The sequence below is a fragment of the Tympanuchus pallidicinctus genome, unplaced genomic scaffold, assembly GCF_026119805.1.
Source record: "Tympanuchus pallidicinctus isolate F22 unplaced genomic scaffold, pur_lepc_1.0 scaffold12, whole genome shotgun sequence".
Classification (NCBI taxonomy): domain Eukaryota; kingdom Metazoa; phylum Chordata; class Aves; order Galliformes; family Phasianidae; genus Tympanuchus; species Tympanuchus pallidicinctus.
The window spans coordinates 3,438,377-3,461,783 of NW_026294637.1; the positions used below are offsets into that span (position 1 = coordinate 3,438,377).

Sequence of the window (23,407 nt, forward strand, 5' to 3'; positions counted from 1 at the left end):
GTTATTTTTTCCTTCCGCATGGAAATTTCATTATGAGTTCTCTCCATAAACTTCAAATCTAAGCTTTCAAGCAATCAAAACACACACACAAAACCCACAACAAATAATTCTATTTGACCTTCGCTATTTAGGTCTGTGTGCCAGGTTTAATCAGCTCTAACAAACACATTCTACTTTTTAAAAAGACTGTAGAAACACATTTTCAAAACTAAAAGGAACAGAATGCATTGTTTTGATTGTACAGCCCGAAGCCCTTAGATCTGAGTTTTATCAAAGAATACTCTATCACTGATCAAAGCAGCAATGACAACTTAATGTTCTTTAAAGTTACATATTGCTGTATGAACTTCCCACTTTTGTCTTGTAGCCCCTGGCTCAGCATGTCATTGGGAGCATCCTCAAAGGACAAGAGACTTTCAGAAGCCCTCCATTCTGATGCGACAGCTCAGTGATGGTACGAGCGGAGAGTAGAGTTGGCTGGATTAACTCCACCAAGGCTCTGATCTCATTTTACCCTAGAAAATTCAGGCTTATTTCTTCTGCAAAGATGATTTAGTGCATCACTTTATGAACTATCTGCACATGGTAGGAGCATTTCCTTATTGTCCCATTTCTGATTTCAGTATCACCTAAAGACATGCCACCTCTGTATTAAAGTCAATTTTTTAGTTCCTTGTCATTTAATATTTTGCATCTGATATGTGTCTGGTAGACTTTAAGCAAAGTCCGGAGGTTTCATACACGTGTGACAGAGTGACATTTTTTTAATCTGTATTTTAACAATTTACTAAGAAATACGAGTTTAGCAGAAAAAAAATTTGCTTAATGGAATGCTTACATAATTTCTACTTCAGGCTTTTTTAATAAAAAGGCTTACAACTCTGTAACATAACTACAGCACTTCTACAGTTATAAGACCTGTGATATCTCTGTAAAGTTGTAAGCCTAAAATCAATGCTTTCAACAACTACTTAAAGCACACTAAGTATCTTCAAATCCCCAGTCCACCTCCCACAGACAGGAGGAAAACCCCTGGCAAAACAATGCTTACAGTGACTCAAGAAATCAACGGCTGCTCAATAGAAGCATGAGCCAGGATTCAAGAGGCAGCACCAAATCTCATAACAATAGAATCCAGCACTATCTGCTCACAGCCTCTCTGGAATGCACATATCGTCCAAGTACACCAACATTAGAAGCAGTGTTCAAACTCATTCATCTTGGCACAATTCCTTCATCTCCTACCTAAAAGCCCTTAAGGGGAACAGCTACCAGGGGGAAAGCCCATGGCCCAGAGCTTAGAAAACATACATGTTCCTGCAAAGACTTTGATTTTCACAAGTGGAGTACTACAAAGCTAGAAACACAACAGGCTCAAGAATATCACTGGTAATAATTAGATTGGCTTTTCTCTCCTCCGTCCTGATTTCACCCACACCTCCCCAGATTTCCTGCAAACTTCTTTTCAGAGAAGGAAAGGCACAGTTTGATGGTAGGAAGCATGGAACCGGAGAGGTCGGATTCTGCAAGTCTGACACATGGTATCCTACACAATGATCTCACAGAATAGTAAAGAGCAAGTGGCAAGAGATGGACCTTTCTTAGTCTGAACTAGTCAATTTCAAAACACTAAAATCATGTATACATACACACACCTTGCATACACACCTACATAGATGCACGGGGTATCGAGGCTCATTGGAAATCAAAACTGAAGACAGACCGGGCAACATTAGGTCGCAGACAACCTTCCACTAAGATATTCTTGCCTTCTAAAAACACATCTCTTCTACCATGGATATAACATAAAAATTATTTTAAAAATTAAAACTCAAGTGGTGTCGCCTTGAGAGATGTCTCTTTCCAGATATATGATGAGACCATAACTTTCACTAAGACTCTGTGACCAATGAGAACTATCAGACAAACATGGGAATATTTACAGGTCAAACCATCCTCTGCCCAGATCACATGAAGAATTTAAATGAAATGGACATGATCTGAAATGCTGAGGTACTGAACCCTACAGACACTCCTGGATCTCTTTGTCAACTCGGTAATTACGTAAGAACACCATTCATACCTTAAATACAGTCAAAACTCAAACAGGCAGTATCCAAGTTAAAGGATAATCAAAAAAATGTAGGGACCTAAGGAAAAAAAAAACACTGTGATGGAGCCCAAGTCATCATCATCTTGTTAAAACGTGCGATAAAAAGAAGATGAAATCAGTAACAAGCTGAGCAACTTCTAAATATTGTTGAACAAGTGTTAGGAAGCCCAAACACTTGCTAGGTTCCCGGTCTCTACACTTTTACCTTACAAGGACTTGAGACTCCAAGCTACTGACATGAAGCCATGACAGCAATTTCAATTTGTCCCTAATCACTTTTCCAGATACGTAACGACCACAGCTGTTTTAAGAACCACATTTCACAAAACTGAAGGCATTTGGAAATCAAATGCACTGAGTAATATCAGTTTGTTTTTTTCTTCAAAAAACAAAAACACACTAATTAAAATACCTTTGTTTCCAAATGCTTTTCCCAATCACTGAGCTAAGTTACAATAGCAAATTTTAAGTTAAATTTGCCAGCCCAAGAGTACACAATATAAATGTTAAAGTTACGGCTTCTTCAGTTGTTTTCTATTAGTTTCCTGATTAATGAATTACAGCACACATACATCAAACACATGCATTTTTGACAACCTACCGTGCAACAGTATGATGATAAATACCACAGGCCTTTCTTGAAGCATTTTTTTTTTCTTTTTCCAATTTTTTGGCTCTTAGCATCATTTCCCCTGCAGTCACAGGAAATGCTTCAGTTCCAGTACACCCTATAGAAGCCTATCTAGAAGAAGAGGTCGAACAAGAAAACCTACACTGCAATGCATAAAACTGAAAACATAGTTCTAGAATTGTTCTGACCGTATGTTTTTATGTCTGCTTTTGCTACTAGCATCCACTGATGTTATAAACCTTCCATGGTGAAGATGGTATGATACTAACAAAAAAGCTTTCCAAAGACTCTCAATGAGGGGAAGTGACACAGGATTATGGAAAAAAGTAACTGTAAGAAGGGGGCAGGCAGACAAAGAGAATAGTGAACAGGTTGGTATACACAGATGATCATCCTGACACATTATCCAGGTTAGGGTATACAGAAAAACTGCAGTTGGTAAAAATTTCCAGGAATTTAATAAAACTTTTTTTTTTCTTCTGTCTTCGCTTCCCTCCCCATAAATTTAAAGCACTCGGAGGTACTCACAGTCCTCCTGAGAATTTAAACCAAACCAAATATTTGAGCAATGCAGACTCTGTTATAAAATCTCACACCCCCAACATCCTTTAATTAAATAGGCACCACTGTGTTTGGACATGCATGAAAGCTAATCTGTTAAGGAACAGCACTTGTACAATACACCACCCTGTGCTTTGGTCACCTCTGTTTAGGTCATGAAGTCCAACAACAGTAACCATCCACAAGACCATTTTGTTCAGTTCTTCTGAGATAATCCTTCCCTATAGTTTTCTAGGGAAATTTTTTCTTACAAAACAAAAAAAAAAAAAAAAATGTCTTTCTTACTGACTGTGAGGACAGAGCTCTATAGTAGCTTACACTAAATCAAAATGTTCTCCTGCTAGAAAGCCAAAGAATGTCTTGAAGTTACTATATTTTCACTGTGCTTCCACTAATACAGCATCACTACTAAAGCCTTACTAACCTTGATGTTAAAAAAAACTCAGTAACAGGCAAGTGTTGGCAAGTTTCACACTGATTTGGGTAAAGAACAATTTTTTTGTTGTTCTCCATAAAAGCTAATATTAATTTCAGTTAGTAAGCTGACTGGTAAAATATATATATAATTTATTGCAGGACACAGTCTACTGAATAAAACTGCATGTGTTAAGAAAACAAGCTGTTATTGCATTTAAAATTTAAAAGACATCTATGTATTTCAGGAAAACCAATTTTCTTACGACAAGAATCGAGAGATTTGTATTTAAGAGTTCATGTTCCTTTAAATAGTCGCAGACTCACCGAGTGCAAAGCTCATGTAACCCAATCTATGTTTTCCTCAAATCCCCACAAGTCCATTTACTTAAAAACACCACACTCCTGGATTGGTGCCTGGCGTACCAAACCTGCCCCATCCTGCATACATGTTACTAAATTAGGAAAGCAGAGTGGACTAACGTTACGCCAACTCTGAAAAAAGAACAGAGCCTGCATCAGTTTGTGCCTCAGCGTTTAAAGACACAATCATACAAAAAATTGAACGTTGATAAGTATCAGCACAACCTAGCTTAATCAGACTGTAATAAAGGCAGAAGGGATAGATAGCAGGAAAAGACCCACAAAATATCAGTGTATTTTCTCCTCCACCTTCACTCCCCAGCACCCCTACCAGCCCCCGACTTGAGGTTTCTGAAAAATATGAAAAACATATTTAAAAATTAAGTTAGACTGCATATTTTAATGCCAAGATCCATAAGAATAATAGAATTACTGGCATGCTACAGCCCTGATCACAGGAAATCTACTGTGAAAACAGAGGTAGGGAAAGGTATGTAAACATAACTTCTTAATTAAGATTTACTGAAATACCTCATATTGAGCTCTATTCAGAATTGCTAAGTCGAGTATTCAGGAAGTCTTTACCAGTGAAATATTGGTATGAATAGTAAATACAGATATTGTATTTTATAGTGACTTTAAAAAAAAAGAGAAAAATGAATACACAGTTTTCACATCTCAAAGCTTCCCTTGCCCCCAATTAGCAAAGCATATTGCTAAGTCTGTTTTGCTTTGCATTTATCAATTAACATTCCTAGGGTTATTTTCTAAACAGGCAGAGCAGTAATTAATTGTAGTTTGATTTAACCCTCCTCATCATTAAAACTGAAGTTACCTATGCAAGAGAAAATGATACTGTACAAGTTATATTTAAGTTCTTCTTCATGAAGTCTTCCAGCCTGTCAGAAACACAACGTGCTTCAGTTATAAAAACCTCATTGATCTTACTGCTATTAATTTCTTATTAATTCAGAGGATTATTGATTATGAAGAGATAATTACTCATTTCCTAATAACAGGTAGGAAAACTCAGTCCTCCCCAATATTAAATACGACTAACCTCAAAAAGGTGTGGTCACAACAAATGGAATGGGAACACCCAAGTTCTATTTCTGGTTAACACTGACTCCTGCTGTGGCCTGGAGCAAATCACTTCTGTTAAAGCACTTTCCTGTCTGTAAAAGATGACAACCTGCCTTATCAGCTTCAGAGAATCTCTCTCAAATGCTTTGAAGTCTTTTTTTTTTTTTTTTTTTTTTTTTTTTTTTTTTTTTAAGTCTACAAATGTATTAAAATGGGACTTAAATGGACTATTTCTAAAACAATTTGCCTTAAAAAGAACAAGGATTTGAACAGAAGTGAAATGAAGAGTATGCATGTCATTAAGCTCTTGTAAATACGGCTGCAATTTGCACTTCTAAAATACTAAAGGCATATGAAGAAACTAGAAACTGTCCTTTGGATTCAATTTAAAAGAAGCAAAAGGCAACAACTGAATGCAGCACGCAGAGGTGTTCAAGAGAACACAGAAATATTAATTAGAAATGGAAGCCCCACTTTTTGTTAGGAAATAAAGGGTACTATTTGGCAAACCTGAATTTGAGTGCTGCAGAGATCAGTGCCTCCCTGCTGCCACCACTGCTCACACACCCCACTCACCTGCACTTTTGCTTCACAGATCAAAGAAACAGCATCATACAGATTGCTTACAACTGGCTATTATTCAACTGCATTTTATTTATTTTGCCTGATCAATGCACTCAGAGCATTTAAGAACTGTTTCTGACAACAAACACAAAGGGAAACTTAGTCTAGCCCATACAAAGACAAGTGCTGCTATACATCTACATACACACACTTCCATTTTCATGGGAATTTTGCCTAAAGATGTGCTGGGATCATAAACCATACCCTATTCTTTGTATAATTACTTAAGCTTTTGCTCTTGACTTGGCAAAACATGAAGCTTTTCATTTTAGTATATCTATAATTAACTCCAACATGTGCTGAGTAAACATAACCTCATTTTTAATTAAATCTTTGAGCAAGATGCTACAACTTGCCATTTCTAAAGAGAAGTATTTGTCAAGCAGTGTGCAACATAAGTCCAATCCTTGTCAAACAAAACATTCATCTGAGCATAACCCACCTTCTTTCCAGTCATCTGTTGTCCAAACATGCATTCACTAACTATAAAACCAAAATGAAAAATCACCACATCAAAACTTTAAGGATAAAGTAAAATCAAGTCTATACGATAACATAACAGTCCTGAAGCTAAAGGTGTCTCAGTTTTCCCACCTGAAGAATCATTTCTCCAGTACAGCCCATAGATTTTTTTTTTTTTGCAAGTACAGTATATATAGTAATTCTTATAGAGAAAGAAAAATCTAGTTTCTCAAGCATGAAAGCAGTTGACACACCGTATACATTATGAACATAAGAGAAAAGAACTTTCAGAAAGTTTCTAAGCAATCATTTTTAAGAAGGGCCAGAAGATTTACTTCAACACGTTCAAATAGACCTAACTAAAATCCTACATTAAAATGATGCTTCAACTCCCGGAGTAAAGAGAAATTTCTTGAAATAGAGTTACTGTAATAATACAATCCATCTTTCACTTATGCTACAACTAAGATTTTTCAGAAAATATTCCCAGTAGTGTATCTAAATGGTCCTCAAGAATTTGAAGGATTTAAGTGGTACAGTTAAAGAGCAGAAAGTGCGACGTTCAAGAATTAGGCTTTCCAGCGTCAACTAAAAGAGCCAATATGTTGTACAGGACAAAAGACTCAAGGTCTGCCATTTGCAAAACAAAATTAATGCTGAACACTTCAATGAAAAAAGCACTCAGGAGAACTCTTGTAAGTATTAAAATTCTTACCATGTTCATTTCTTTAGACTTCGTTGCAGCTCTTTTAAGCAGCTCTTGTCTCAAAGAGGGTCTTTCAGTTAATGTTTTTTATTACCACGACTTAGATACTCTGACTCTACATTAGACAAGAGCAGGTCCATTTATTAACCTTACCAAAGAATGAACCAAAACATGACTGCAACAGAATCTCACGAAGCATTTTCTTCTAGCTATTTCATGTTCCATTTCAGTGAGCTTATTCTAGACAATTTTTCCATTTGCTTCTCACCAAATTCAGCTTAGTCACCTTACAAAGCTGTCAAGATACATGATGCAAGTCAGACTGTTTAATTGCATCCAACCACCAAAAACAATGTGCTCAGAGGCCAAAGTGCATGAAGTTATCAACAGGTGACGCTGACTTCACAGTGTTTGCTAAGCACAAAGGTAGGATTATTATTTACACTACAAGAACGCTACAGCACGCAAAGCGTTTTCTAATCTCCAAGAAACATAACATCCATGCTTCAACTACGGGCCTTTTTCCCTTCATCAGTGCGGACTAATTTCTTTAGGAAACTACACCTTTCACACAGCCTGCACATTTTTTCATCATCCTCCCTCACATCTTCTCAAGACAACTTCTCAAACCTACTCAGACATGACTAAACCCGAAACAGAAGAGAGGCCTTCCAGTTACTCCATTCTCACAAACTTTATGTGAACAAATACGTAAACACTAAAACCTCTCTGCCCATCACACTGAAGGTAAACAGCAGCAATGCTCAGTCTTTAGAGTCTGAAAAACATTCACAGTCATACTGAAAACAAACATCTTTATAAGGCTTCATTTCACAAACTGATTCAAATGTTTAAAAATAAAAGCTATGCTGAATTTCTGAAAGGCAACACTAAAATACTAACGAGTGTTAATAGCACAACTGTGGAACAATCTCATCAAAAACAGATAATTAAACACCACATGCTATTCATTTTTTCTTTCAATTCTTAATCACAACTGAAGAAGATAAAACAGAGTCATTCTTAACAATATGAAGTCCGATAGAAAAGCATCATTAACTATATGAATACGAGAAACTGTTTGCCATCCAAATGTTTGCAGTCATAATAATAAGATTTATTAGTACCCTCAGTAAGTTGCTACAAATACCCATGTAGTTTCAACAAAATCTGGGAGTGCTTAGAGCACCAGATACCAGGAAGGGAAAGAGAAGAGGAATGACAGGCTAACAACTCTGAAGTAAGCTTGTTATGTGGTGACATCATTATACTGCAGGTTGGTTACACAAGGTGAATAGTAATCAACCTTTCTTAACTGGGTCCCTGCTGTGATAAACACTTTTCTGCCATTTGTGTGATAACTGCATAGGACAAAGTTTGAGGTAAAATGATAATCACCAGTTTTGAGAAGTTGCTTCTGCAAATGACCACCACCCTTACCTGAGATTTTTTTCTTTAAAGCAGTTTTCTACATTAAGCACAAGCTGCATTTGTAGAAGCTAAACTCTGTCTTAAATGGTAACTTCTTTTACAAAGTAAGAGAAATAAAGGTTTGTCCTTCCCTAACAAGATGTTGCAATGCAGTATCTGCTCTAAAGAAAGCAGTTAACAACCCAGTACAATAACATTCTGCAGTGAAATCATACCTCACCCTAGCTTTGTTTTATTAATTTTGCTTGTTTTCCTGAGAGAATGCTATTTAATACTCTTGTATGAAAATTCATACTACCAATGTAAGTGAGAATAAAACAACTTAAGAAAATCTACTACTTTGCTCTATTTTGTCAATTGTTCAATATTAATGGCATTTCCAAATTTAAGTACAAGTAATCTTTAAAATTTTCACTGTTTGACAATGCAAACCTAAGGAAACAAGTACTCTTCAGGAAATGTTACATTTAGAAACACTCAGTGCAGTAGATTAGCTGGGCACATTCTCAAGTGTAAGTGAAAGATAAATCTTGCTTGGACTGGTAACACTCCTGCTGCGTGACATCCAGCCATGATGACACTGACACCATCTGAACGGAGAGGATTAGAAACGATAGCAATAATCACATACGCATACACTGACGGTACTCCATCACAGAAACAAAGAACAGACGTCAATGGGTTCCCCAATATAAAATTAGCAACAGTAGCATTGTTTCTAAACATGCAAAATTTTCATACGTTTAAAGTGAAAAATCACTTTTTTCTGATGATGTTCAGTGCGAAATTCGGTAAACTTCAGAGCAAATTAAACGAAGCTTTTACACGCCGCTGATACCACCTCCAAATGTGGTAGACTTGAAATCAGCTCCTCAGTAATGTAAATTATCCTTTTGAAAGTAGTCTTTTCTTGGAACCTTTTTAAGTTAATGTGTGAAGTTTTGAAGCAAATGTGCCACTTTTTCTTTGAACAAGTCTTTCTTTCATGGTACAGCACCATAAGGTAAATTATCTTTGAGGAACATAAAGCGCATTCAAAAACTCTCCTTTCTCTTGAATGTAGGACATCTTAAAATTGATGGAAATTTTACTGGCCTTAGGTCATAATGTTTAACAGGTTTATCTAATTTCATTCCAGAGCATTTACAAAGCCAATTTATTTTGCCTTTCTAATCACAATCATTCTTTGACTGGTTCTACAAAGCTTAGTATGCCTAGAAAAGTACAAGGAGAGGACTACCTAGATTTCTGCAACCAAGACTTCAAAGAAATTGCAGTATATCTCTTGCAAATAAGCCACATGAACTTAACACATGAAAGTCACACTGAAAATTTAGTTCAAGTTAGAGCCAAAAGCTAATCCTATTAGATTAAGTTACACCAGTTTGTTTTTTTTTGTTGTTGTTGTTTTGTTTTTTGTTTTTTTGTTTCTTAAATGCTGGCCTTACATTTTATCTTCTCTGCAGATCAGAAAAGGCAAACACCCCAGAGAAAGAAGAAAAAGTAAAACAGTGAAAAAAATTCAAAAGTTACTATCATCTGATCTGGACAGATAGATTAAAGATGGAAGAAGGGAAATCAGTTACTTTTGCTTATCAAAGTATTTAGAAAGAAAAAAAAAAAAAAAAAAAATCAAAATTTGCCTATGGCCAACTTTTTCTGACTCTGTGTCACATTTACTTGGAATACATTTTGCTTTTTTGTTATAAGCCAGTAAGAGCAGCATTTGTTATCTACTGTCATGCTGAGGTAGAACTGCCACAGGCAAAGCTACTGGACATGTGTCTTTTCTGAAAAAGCATGAGGCTGTTTGGCTAAAAGATAGAAGGAGGACTGGAATACTTTATACTCAGTTAAATCCAAATGAACATTTTATCATAATGACATTTGTCATTAGCATTTTGTATCTTCTTGAGTAACTTCCAGACTTTCTTCTTACAATGGCAACAGCTGTTACATAAACACTTTATTTTCCTCTTCAGAAATATCTTTCATTATTTTCCTCCACTTCACATCAGTACTGTACAGCTTACTATTCTTTAGGTGCATTCGGCACAGTACCGCGCAGTGGTAATGCCCACCTCATCTTCACCTTCAAGTTGTGCCATGCTCCATCTCTAAGACCTGAGTAAACCTAGAAGAAATCACTGTGCCAAAGAAGATCAAATGGATTTTGCCATTGTTTTAAGACTTCGTTTGTACTTACCTGCAGGTAAATATTTCAGCTGGTTGTTAGCCAAACGAAGATGACGCAAAGATCTCAGGCGACCGATCTCTGGACACACAATTTCAAGGGCATTATCACTTAGGTCCAGAAACTGCAGTTTAACGAGGGAGCCAATGGCTTGCGAGAGAACAGATTAAAACATGAATGTGACCCAACAGTAACGTTAAAATCTTAATAGGACTACGAGGGGATAAAAAGCCACAGTACCTTACACCTAAGCAGCAGCAGATTTTGATGCATTAAAGTCGGTCTGAGAACTGAATGACACAGTTGATGAAAATGCTCATCTAAAAAACTTTATTGCTGGCAGTGAGGTTGGGAGGAAAACCTCACTTTTTTTTCACTTTTATTCCTTTGCATCTATCCAATCTATATGTACCAACAGAGCTTAAAGTACTGCACTGAAGTTGGACACAGAAATCTAAATTTAATGCACAGGAGACAAATACAATACAAGTTCTTGATATTTTAAGTTTCAAAAGTGCCATGACTTAAACCAGCAGGGTATTCTGGGTAGTAAGCAGCTCAGAGCAGAAGACGCTCTGGATTTTTGTTTCTGTAGATGAGTGCCACTTAGCCATTCCAGTCTCTTCAATTAGAATTGAAGCAACCAGCGTTCAGATGCATTTGAGAGTTCATTAGAAGAATTTAATATAACATAAACAAGGATATTATCAACTAAAAGCTATAGTGGTATGTTTTGTATCAAAGTCTTTAATGTTTTATGGGGAAATAAAGAAAAAGATAGGCCTCTTCAAAGAAGAAAAATGAATATTTTATGATTCCTGCCACTTATGCGAGCTGGTAGATTACTTACCTTCAGGTACAACAACTATGTTATTTGAATGAAGGTACCTGGGGGGAGGAGAAAAAAAAAGCAGAGGACACCACCTGTTACCCTCAAGGACTTCTGCTACATAATCAGTTTGCAAAATATCCAATTTCAGATTGAAAGAGCACTCTCACAGCCATTCCTCTTTATGACCATAAAAGCTGTGGACACCACATATACTGGCAATAGACAGATACTTAAGTTTCACTTAAGACTAAAGATAAACTTAAAAATAAAACAGAATGACACATAATTATTTAAAATAGAACATTCACAGTTAAAATAATGGGCTTCAATTCTGAGAGTCACAAGAAAAAAACATCAAGGAAGAAGAATGAAGCAGACAGCATAAGTAAAGCCAACCATACTTGACCATCAGGTTACCCCACACAGAATGCAAGAAAAGAAAAAACACCTGGCAGAAGCTATTCCAATTAGAAACATTTCCCTCTATACTTAAAAAAATAATCTTGCCTTACCTGACTGAATGAATGAAAATGATGCAGTCACCCTAATTGAGTTTTTCAGATCTAGAGTATATTTTTCCAAAAGAAAAAAACAAAAAAACCCAACCAAACCCAATGTTACCCATTGTCGCTTAGTTACTGAGGGAGAGCAGCTCTCCCACTAAAAATGTTCAGCACCCCCTGCTGGAACTTTTCCAGCACTGCCAGTCACTTTTCAACTACTGCAACATGCATTTCTCGTGTTTTAATTTTGATGCCTAAAATAACACAGCTGCAAATGAACAAATGGCTCTTGTAGAAAATAGCAGTAAAGAAATTTTCAAATACTGATAAATATTCAAAAGCAAAAGGATAGCCAATGTTTTTGTGAAAACCTTCTTTTGTAGCCTTGACACGAGAATTCTCCTACTCATTTCACCTGCAGCTCCCAGAAATACTCGACTATTTCAGTCAGTAAATTAGAAAAGGTACATGATAAGGATTTACAACAGGCCTCCCCGTATGACAAACACAATCTATATGAGTAGACAACAGTACAGTTATGAAAAATGTACAGTGAAATTGCTACCAATTTTCATTTTTATTAAAGTGAAATTTGTCTATAATAAACTAACATTTTTATTTTTTTTTTTAGAAAATATTGCGGACTCTTCTCTGACAATAAACATCTCTTACTGTCTGATCAAACACTGGCTTCTGTTATTAAAGTCACACAAATCACAGGCTCACTGCAATTCCCTACAACGTAAAGAATAATGGTGGTACAGCTATGCTTGCTGAACCTCAAATAATTAGGTATCATTCTTACAATCGGTGCTTGTAAGATATTATTTTAAGTTATAATTTACAAAGCTCTTCCCTAAAGGCATCATCAAATAGCAGAGATCTCCTGATGCCCCATGGCAAATCATTAAACACTAAATATATGAAGTAGTATTTATTTTACTGCTCAGCAGCATAAACAAACTCTTAAGACTCCAGCATGATGAGACATGACTGTTACTTAAGCAATTTGGAGGCTGCAGTGACATACAAAACAGTTCAATTATACGCTGGTCATGTGTACCAGAAAGGTGTGGCCTCAAGGACCAAATTAAGATGACAAGATCAGACAGCTGAACGCATTAGACTACTCACACCACCTCCTGTTTGGAGCTTTTCATTAAACAGAAGCACTGTTCTGTCAATTACCAAACTACAAATGAGAAAAATGAGTTACAGTGGGATGTGGGGATGTCCTTTTTATCCTCCATCCTCCAATTCCATTAAGCAAGGACAATACAGCCTTAACAACAACAAAAAGTAGGGAGTGAGGGAAACCGTTGGCTCAGGCTTCACAACTTCAATTTAATTGCCAAAAGAAAACAGCTCACATGGTGCCCCTTCTTTGGGCAAAACTGGGTAATCCATTCTGTCTCCAGCTGTTACTACTCATACTTGCACGTTCCTGCTGCTACTTGTCTTGACTTTAAAAAAAAAAAAAAAAAAAAAAAAACAGCCATGGTGCACAAACCACCTTCTAGAATCAGTAAGACTGAAGACTTTATAACTCTCCTAGCTGGAGTGGCAATGTGCAACAGGGACGGGCTCTGGCTCTGTCACAACCATTGCACTTGGAGCTTCAAGTACTTTGTATTAGAATTACAACAGTTTAGATAGGTGTTTTTCCCCCCCTTGACAGTGCAAGCACTTGTATAACTGTTCTTGTTATTCAACACAAGAAATCCTAAAAAAAAAACACAAAACTGAATACATCTGGGTATACCACCATTTGAAAAAACAGAAAAAGCACCTTTTTTGTTCTCCAATAAAACCCTTCCTTTTTAAAACACAGGTAATATACAGCAATACATTACAAAACTATTTTAAGATGAGATGGAGCAGCACAATAAGAATATATTAGAATTCCTACACAAACTCACAATTCCACGAGGTTTGGAAGCTTCTGTGCAAGGTTTTCTGGCTGAAAAAGAGTTAGAGATTTTTAGGTTTCAAAACAAAACACACATTGTGTACCCAACTAATTTTACCAATCACACTAAAACATGTTAGCAGCTACTCACTGAAAAACTGCAACAGAAAGCTTGCATACAATATCCTATTTCCACACCCCCACATATTCTCCACCAGTGCAATTGGGATATTTCAAGGGTGAGCAATTCATTACTGACATTGAACTACAGCCTAGAAGTGACATTAACGTATCCTCAAATGGTAGGTGGACTTCTGGGGCTGAAGAGATGAAATACAATATATTTTCAAAAGTAAAGTTCTAAAGTGAATTAATTGAGGCTGAGAGCTGCTGAGAAGCTGTAACCACTACAGACTTGAAGGGGAATAAGATCTATGCAAGGTAACTCACTTTAACACTTTATTTGTAATGCTGGTAAACCAAGAAAAGATCTAAAAGTTCTGTGTATCTTAACCAATAACCACAAAGCCAGGCACACCGAACCCAACAAACTAAATTGCCATATTTGCATGTTAACATGCTATCATTTCTATAATTACTGATCCATAGCAACTATGTTCCACGATGGCCTTTATAACCAAGAACGTACACCACAAAATGGGCTTGCTAAGTCTAAAATGTCAGTAATCATAGTTAAGACATAGTTAAGAAATCTATTTCAAACACAGATTTTTTACATTATCCATATATCCAAATCAAATTTTAAAAGCAGACTTACCACACTGCCAATTTCCTGTAAAAGAGGCCTAGCAATCTGCACTGCCATGCAAATGTAAGCTGTATTATTACCTAAAATACTTTGCATGGTTTCATAAACTTACTACGAATAAATACATAAACCTGAAAAAGTTATCGCGATGTGCTTATGCAACAAGCACACCACATGCTAGATTTGAGCACGCACAGCAAAACATATTTGTTTTTAAGTAAGGAGCAGCAGATAAGGCTCTGTAATAAATTAATCAGCTGACCTCAGGACTCAACAAGCTAAACTGATCAGTTGTTGCCACCTACTGGAAGGTTTGTATCAGAACATTTGTCAGAATAGGAGATTATTTGGTCAGCGAGTGGAAACTTAATACGGGAAAAATATACAAAGGCTGCAGCGTGCTCAGATCCAAATTAAACACATCGACATTCAACTTGAAAATTAAGAAGGAAAATTAAGAACATTAGCTCTTCCATCCTAAACCTTTGTTCTATTGAGGACGCTAATCTGAAATTCAAACGTTTTCACCTCACATCAAGCCTGAACTGCTTTATCTTAAAATACGAAGAAGTTAAAGGAGGGAAACAACCCCACAGCTCACAATTTTACAGTCTAGAATATCTACCACAAATTCTATTTATGTTCTTGAGTGCCACAAAAACAACTGGTCCGAGTCAAATGCTTTCAACACAACATCTCACAACAACATTAAGATTAAAAGGGACTATTCATGGTCCATGCATTGAGGAGTAAAGTCAGTGACACAGACTGCAGCCTTTGTTGTAGGCACAGCAACTAATAACAATGACAGATGAATAATCAATCACTTCTGCCACCAGTTTAGGGAAGCTTGGCTCATCCTCAGAGGGCATTTTTCAAAAAGTGAGCCTGCTGATTTGTCTCAACAGGACAGCATTGCACATTCTGAGAGCCACCTCCTGGTATGGCTCGATTATGTTTCTGACAGCGTCATGAAAGCAAACTACTTCGTTTTGTAGATGAGGAAACAGGATCACTAAAATGCTAACATTATCAGTCAAATACTAAATTGGAAGGTATAAGAAGTTGAAGTTGGGATGTAGGCATGCTATAGAGCTTCCTGACCCAATTACTATGCAAGTCTTCTATCATTTTCATCTTGGCACTAAAGACAGAAGTTTTTTCTTGAGAAAGGAATAGGGAAATTCTGACAGCGTAACTATTCCAATGTTTCCATAGGAGCTGGTCAGTGTTTTTCAACTCAGACATAATCAGCTGTTAAGGCAGAAGGAAGCACCACCTTAAAGAAACACAGTGCAGATTAACTACCATCAAAATTAAATCTGTATGTATTGATAATGCACTGCTCATCATCTTGCATAGGATTCAAGAAGCACAAGCTGAAAGAGACACTAAAATTACACTTCTGAAGCAGGATCACCTTTTAAATAAAGTGGTATATTTTTTTTAAATTCTCAAATGAGACTCGTTTCCCTTTGCAACTTACTACTACTTCACTAAATTGAGTATTACTCCCCTTACCAGTAATGGACATAAAATAGTAAGTTTATGAAAGCACTGTTTCATAAGAACACAGGTGTCCGCTGTTCTCACCCTTCCTCCAATTCCTTTTTAACTCTGTCTTCTCTTTCCCAAAGCTGAACCCATATCTCTAAGCCTTCTCTCACAGAACATTTTCTCAAGAATTCCCTTGATGCAGCTTTTTTTTCTCTCCACTTGCTTTCTTTACCTTACTTTCTATTCTCAATTTAGCTAGGTTTTCCTTAGGTATATAGCACAAAATTGCAACCCTTGCTCAGCTTACACTTTAATGGTATCCAGGAATGAACTGCTTATGTTTTTAATGGAAACTGAAACTTACTATGCACAAAAAAAAAAAAAAACAACAAACATATGTGCCTTTTTGTGGAACACGCTGCTGACTTCACCTGTTTTGGTCTCCTACAACTTCCAACCTGTATTCTGCTGAATAAATGCTGTTAGATCCAATTTTGGTTGCCCAAGTCACAGCTGTAGCACTATGCACTTGAATGAGATCCCAGCAATTCATATTAAGGGAAAGTTATCCTGGTCACTTTGAATACTAATTCTCTATTTCTTGCTGTTAGAAAGTAAATTTGCCTGAGCAAGATCTAAATTTTAAGTGTTGCTTCAGTTCCATTAACTCACAACTCAATTACAATTATTATTACCTCAAGAAAAACAAAACCGAGATTTAAAATAGACACGCAGAAAAGTGGTACAAAGAGCTCTCCATGTTAGATCCATCTTTTGAGTAGCACAAACTTCATGAGCCTCACACACTAAGTAATCATTGACTTTCAGGTTAATTTTTAAAACAATTTTACTTTTTAACCACGAATGCTACAATTCCATTAAATCATTAAGCAAAAAGACCTCCCCAAGAAGTACCGAGGTAACTTTCTACAGCGCATGCAAACTTAATTGACTTCAAAGATGAAGGAAAGTATAAAACCTTCAGAATCCTCCCAGCTCTTGTGCTGTGAAACAAAGCCTTTATTAAGGAAATCTAATGCAACATTGTCAAAGCTTTAAAAACTACTACTTACTGCAAGAGATGTCAAAAACAACCACCACCCCCCCTCAACCCTTAACGGTTTATTCTTCCTACTGTTGGCAGTTTACAGAAAACAAGTTTCAACTGGCACCTTAACAGAAAGCTCAGTATTAGATCTTGGGATTGGCATTGCCTTTACAGGAAAGTGTACACGAAGGTCAGCGATGTTGAAGCTAATGCAGCTGGACTAAACAGCTAACATCTCCTAACAGTAGAAAGACCTGACCACTGACAATTGGAGCAAGATTTACAAGTTAAAAAAATTATTATGGAACACAGACAAACAAAAAATTGGATCTTCAGAGCTCCGAGAGTATCTATAAAAATGGCATATGCTTTCATTTATTATACTCTACGTTATCCATCCAAGTTAGAACATAACACAACCGTGTACTTGTATTTCACAAGGGATCACGTCATTCAGGATCAAATTTGCTAAAACATTCTTTAACCTTTTCTATTTCAAAATCAGACAGTAAGCATCACAGTAAAGAAGTTGTCGTACCAATGTGGTCAGAGAATTTCTTTTCATATAAAGTCTCTCCAAGTACTGCAGCCCCTCATCTTTCAGTAATTCCAAAGGAAAATGATGGAGATTCCTGTAATTTAGGAACAAATTCTTGTGCTTTTCCAGCTTTGCCTCTGAGATTGTTTTACACAGTTCTGATGCCATGACTAATTCTGTTCCAAGCACCACATCTAGTGCACTGCATCTTCTACAAACAGGCCCATTTCTAGGAGACAAGAGAGAACAAGACAGTATCAAGGTTTATGCCATGCAATCTTTTGAGGAAAGACTGAGACTGTTAGATATTACAACTATCAAAACGTAGCCATTCCATTCAATACATAAAGTACTCAGAACATTCATACCAGCAATTCTCTTTCTGCATAATGTTCAAGTGTACTCAGATCAGTATTACCAAGATGTTACAGCACACACAACAAAATAATGCTTTTTTTTTTTTCCCCCATCATCATTTTCCATCAATAGTTTTGTCAAAGCTGACATCAGCAAAGAGAAAAAAAAAAAAAAAAAAGACATCTCTCTCCTACCCACTACTGGTGTTCTACATTTACTCTGTGGTACATGCTAAGAATGCACAATCTTCAGCAAAATGCAAAATTGATCAGAGGACGCACGTCTGGACAACTTAAAAACATCTCCACGTAGATTTAAAGCCAACATGACAACAGGCTATAAAAGGTTAAGTCTTCCCACACAAAATAACGAGGAAATGCTATCATTGTATGAGGTATTGGGATGGACAGCAAGTAAGACCATCTGAAAATAGGATAATTAATGCAAGAGAAACATGAAATTTTGCAGTTATCAGTCACAGCTATAACAGCAGACTTTCAGCAGTCCTAAATAAACACAAAGTATCCAGCTTTATCAATGACTTCAAAGCCAGAAAACTGAAGCATGATGATTAATTTTTGATTTATCTGTATGTGAAAGCAGGCTTTATTTAGCTTACTTCACAATCAAAATTCTAATCATCATTACATTGCATAAATTTGGATAATAAAAACAATGCTGCCCCTTTTATGCTGCCTCAAAACTCGAGAGGATAAAATACACTCGGAATTTTTATAAAAGTAAAGTTAAAAGCTTCCTACAGCCTTGTGTGTCCCAGCTCATCTCCGTTAAGAAAAAGGAAACACAACTGATTTCCACCAATAACATTTGACCTGTGAGTTAATTTCTTTACTGATGGAAGGATTTCCCTTCTTACCTAGTGGAGGTACTGAGCTATCAGTAAGAGAGCCAACTGAAGCAGTCCTTGTGAGTGAAACTCAGCTGAGAATGCAGAACTGATGGAGAACTGGACCATGCATGTAAACCAAACCACTACACTTCAAACACTGATTTGCAGATAAGCAGCTCTTACAAATGACCCGTGTCCTCCTGGAAGAACGCAGCACTTACTTTCTTCAAGTGCCACAGGTATTACTAATCACAACTTGGATGCAACGTCCCACATACTCGCTCTAGCCTTAATTTATACCCAATTCAAGAAACGCTAAGATCAATTCTGTAAGCAAGTCATGTTAAGAAACCTACATGGGATTGGAGAGTACTGGTATAACTCTTTATAATTAGAGTTCTTATATGAGAAGAAATATCACTGTAAGAAACAGGCACCTCCATCAAGTGCCTTTAGGAGACAGAGTACAGATGCTGCAGGTCTGTGGCACCAGTATGCAAAAGCTCCCTCAGTTCAGCAGTTAGAAGTTAAGCCACTACGAATTCCACATAGATGATAAGCATTAAAATAATTCAAGGGAAAAAAATAGGATTTGTAATGCAAATATTCCATGAATATTTGGGTACTAACTGCTACTATTGAAGAAACGGGAATGGAAAGCTCATCTTTCCCTGATGACAAGTGAAGCAATTCCACACAGGCAGAGTGTTTTCCTTCCCCCTTTGAAAGCACGGCTCTCAGCTTTAAGTTTTTTTTAAGTGAAAAACCCTCGAGACCACAAAACAACACAGAAGCATCCGACAGCTTTCTGACTTTTCCAGAGATGACATTCTGAAACTCTGCACCTACAGACCTCTCCTCACAGCCGCACTCCATGAACCACACGGGGCACCGGGACACACAGAGCGCACCGTGCAGCCCACAGACACGAAGCTCAGCCCTTCCCTCACAGGCAGGTCCTCCCCCTCACCGCCCACCAACCAAACCACCCGCTCTCAGCACACACAGGAGCCGCTGGTGGGGATCCTGCGAGGGCCGAATCCCTGCCGTTTCACACACCACAGAAAAGTGCCTCGTTTACGAGGTGAGGCTCCGCTCCGAGCCGCCCCTCTCGCGGCTGCGGCTGCCCGTGGGAAGCGGCCCGCCGTGAGCGCGTGAGGGGAGCGCCGCCAAGGCCTGTGGGGGCTAAGGGGTGACGGGCAGTGAGAAAGGGGCCTCGGAGCAGAAAAGCCTCGCACTCCCACCGCGGAAAAAGCACCGGGCGCTCCGGCAAGCAGGCGGCGGAGGCGCTCTCCTCCAACAGCCCGACGCGCTCCGCCACACAACGAGAACACTTACCGGACCGCCACCTCCGGCTCCGAACACCGTAGGCGGAGCGGGCAGATCTCGCGAGACGCCACGCGGTCGCAGACCCGCCTTCCCGCCCAAACACAACACTGCCCCCGCGCGCGAGCCTACCAACCAATCGTTAAGCTCTTCGCTGCCGAGAGCCCAATCAGGAGCCGTCTCACGTCAGAGCTTTGCCCGCCTCCTACCAAGGAGCCTGTAAGGGGCGGGCCCGGGAGGATTGTTTGCATTCTAGCGCTGTTCCTCGAGGCAGTGAGGGAGTCCAGGTTGCAGTATTGGACGTTTACACGCGTCCTGTGTGTGACCACGTATCGGGAGATGCCCTTCAGTTAACCGCTCCCAGTAGGCTAAGAACTAACTGTTATGCTGCTGGCAGGATGAGCCCATGTTTGCTGCTGCTGCCTGTCCAAGCTGTTGCTCACGATGCAGTTATCACTGCTCAGAAGCTTCGGAAGGAGAAAATCACTTGCAGGTAAAAGTTGTGATAACCAAAGAACATTTTCCCAGCTGAATTTTGTTGCAGAAAATGGTAGATTTTATCTGTTGACAGCAGACTGGAGCTTTTTGGGCAGCTGCTCACATCCGCAGCCCACCATCATGGCCATCTTGTCCTGTGATAGTTGGTTCAGGTGAAACAGAGAGGAGTCACAAAGCACTTCTTTACACATGCGGGTGTTGGAGCACAGATACAGTTTGTGGAAGTTAATGACAGCAAATTCCCTCATATTCAGTATATTTAACATCACTGGGTATTAAAGATTCTTCTTAGCTGCAGATCAGCCCCACAAGTGGCCTAAAAGAGGATCTCAGGTGGAGAAATCTTCAATTCCCACAGACTAATTAAAATACGCTTGCTATAAGGTGCATGTCAAAGGTCCGCAGGGGTGCCAGGAAGCTGAATGCATTGCAGAAAGCATTTCTTCTGCCCTATATATCCACAGGAATTTCACATGAAGCAAAGCAATGTGCTGGAAGAGCTTTTCTTCCTGCATTCTCATTTGTCTCTTCAGTTCTAAATATCCTTACTTGTTCGTTCTTCACTTTCCTGCCCTTGCAAAAGCAATAACTGATTTTAACAAGTATGCTCTTCTCACCTTACTTGCCACTCGCAGTCTCTCTGGAGTTGCTGTCAGGTGTTTTGGTTTGGTTTGGGTTTTTTTTCAGGTAAATATGTTGAATTTTGTTGACATAATTTGAAATTAAAAAAAAAAAATTGTCCTACAAAATTGAACATTCTCCGTTTTTATCATATTATACTGCATACTTTTTTTTTTTTTTTTTTTTTTTTTTTTCACAGTGTTCAATAGCACCTGGTTGTTTTTCTCAGCTGGACATTAAACTTCAGGGATTGACCTGAATTTATGCCACCAGCATTGTAGGAGTGTAAAGATAGCAATTACATCACATTTGTTAAAGCCACATTCTAAGTGTCTGAGAAGGTAAAAGCTGAGCATAACTCAGACCAAAGGAGAAGCTTAACATGAGCTCAGTTTGCTACACTTTCCTCTGAGGAAATACAGTGGTGGGTCAGCACAAGCCTAATGTTCTTATCCAGGATATTAAGTCAATGATCAGAACAGAAACTTGTTTCTTCTTTATTTCAGTAAAATGCAAGTGAGAAAGATGACTCTTCCTTTGGAAAGCAGCTCTCACCAGAGCCAGGATACTTAACATGTTTCTTTACACATAAGTTGTGCTGTTAGAATAGTTGTTTGCTTAAGGTTTTGTTTTGTTTTCTTGGTTTTGTTTTGGTTTTTGTGGTCTTTTTGAGTCAATAATAGGGAGAGATAACATTACAACATCCGGATTTTTTTGTATCAATTTTTTTCTCTGAGTCTTTTTTTCTACTCACACAAACAAAGAACTAGAGAGATGAGAGCACTGCTAAAATATTTCTGATTCCGCTCTATCAGGAAAATAAATTCAGCTCTCATAGTGTGTTTTCAGTGATTATAAAGCACTTTCCGCAGGGATTCAAAGTAAAGAGCAGAATGAGTTTAGGATCACTGAAACTATTAAAGCTGCTGATAACATTTACACAGGATTGTGTTTTTCAATATTCCAAAATGGACTTTCAAAGCAGAGGATTTGAAAGAGCTTTTTTAAAAAATATCTTTTAATATTTGCAGAGGATAATCAATATTTACATGGGTAGATAGTGATAGGACAATGGGGAATGGTTTTCAACCAGAAGAGGGAAGATTTAGACGCCAGGGGAAAACTTTTCACTTAGGAAGTGGTGAAGTGCTGGCACAGGCTGCCCAGAGAAGCTGTGGATGCCTCATCCCTGAGGGTGTTCAAGGTGGGATGGGATCCTGGGCAGCCTGAGCTGGAGCCTGATTTATTGGATGGCAACCCTGCCACAGCAGGGAGATTGGAACTTGATGATCTTTGAGATCTTTTCCAACCCAAGCCATTCTATGATTCTATGGTCTCTTTTGTTTTCTGAGCGAGAGGGTTCCTACTAGCAGTACATTAAAATGCCTTCTCCCATTTGACAATAAAGAGGAAAGTGTATGATTCTTTCAGACTGCTCAGCTGGCAGAAGAGTCTTTGTATAAAGAAATAAAATATTCTTTGCCAAGATAAACAAACGTCCTCACCCATCTCAACTACATTACATTTTCCTCCTAACCTGAAGTGAGTTTTCACATGTCACTATCTCTTTGTCCTTCTTCCCGAAGCAGTCACTTTAAATTATCTGTTGTTTTGCATAGCCTGCAATTGTTACACCCAGTCATTCTCAATCTGATTCTTTTTTCCTGACCAATGTGATCATGGTTTCCCAAGGTTGTGTCATCAAATTCTGTGCAGTGGTTATTAAAAGCACTGCTGTCTCAGATCTGCAAGCTGATCTCTGAAGTTCTGATCCTGAACAGCACAGGTGTAAAGTCTTTTCTGTGTAGTCACAAGGCTAAAAACGATGAGCAGAACAGGGAGTGTTGGAATCTGATCTTCCACTAAGGCGAAGGCTTGCCTCATTGTTGCCAAGTCATTCCACCAAACCAGTGAGACTAGTGGGAAACCCTTTGCTAAGTACGTAGTTATTCTTTCGTAACCATGGTGTAATTCTTAATTTTGTGCTGATGGGAGCAGGTAACAAAAGGTCTTAAAATTCACATCTTGCTCGGGATGACTGATCTCATCAATATCTACATAGAGAAAATACTAAAGC

General features: G+C 38.0%; 1 protein-coding gene across 8 annotated transcripts in view; it reads right to left on the minus strand.

Annotated features, from left to right (window-relative positions):
* The window catches only part of LRRC28 (leucine rich repeat containing 28), a 47,808-nt gene extending 27,489 nt beyond the window's left edge, over positions 1-20,319 (minus strand). For 2 of the 8 annotated variants that reach the window (XM_052671652.1, XM_052671650.1), the window contains exons 1-5: positions 20,224-20,319; positions 17,679-17,907; positions 13,837-13,877; positions 11,433-11,470; positions 10,595-10,732 (exon numbers count right to left, since the gene is read on the minus strand). In XM_052671652.1, coding sequence (XP_052527612.1) covers positions 10,595-10,732; positions 11,433-11,470; positions 13,837-13,877; positions 17,679-17,846 — 385 coding nt within the window. In that variant the 5' untranslated portion in view covers positions 17,847-17,907; positions 20,224-20,319. The other 6 variants (XM_052671651.1, XM_052671655.1, XM_052671656.1 and 3 more) reach the window with 6 other exon arrangements.
* Between the last annotated feature and the right edge of the window lie 3,088 nt (positions 20,320-23,407).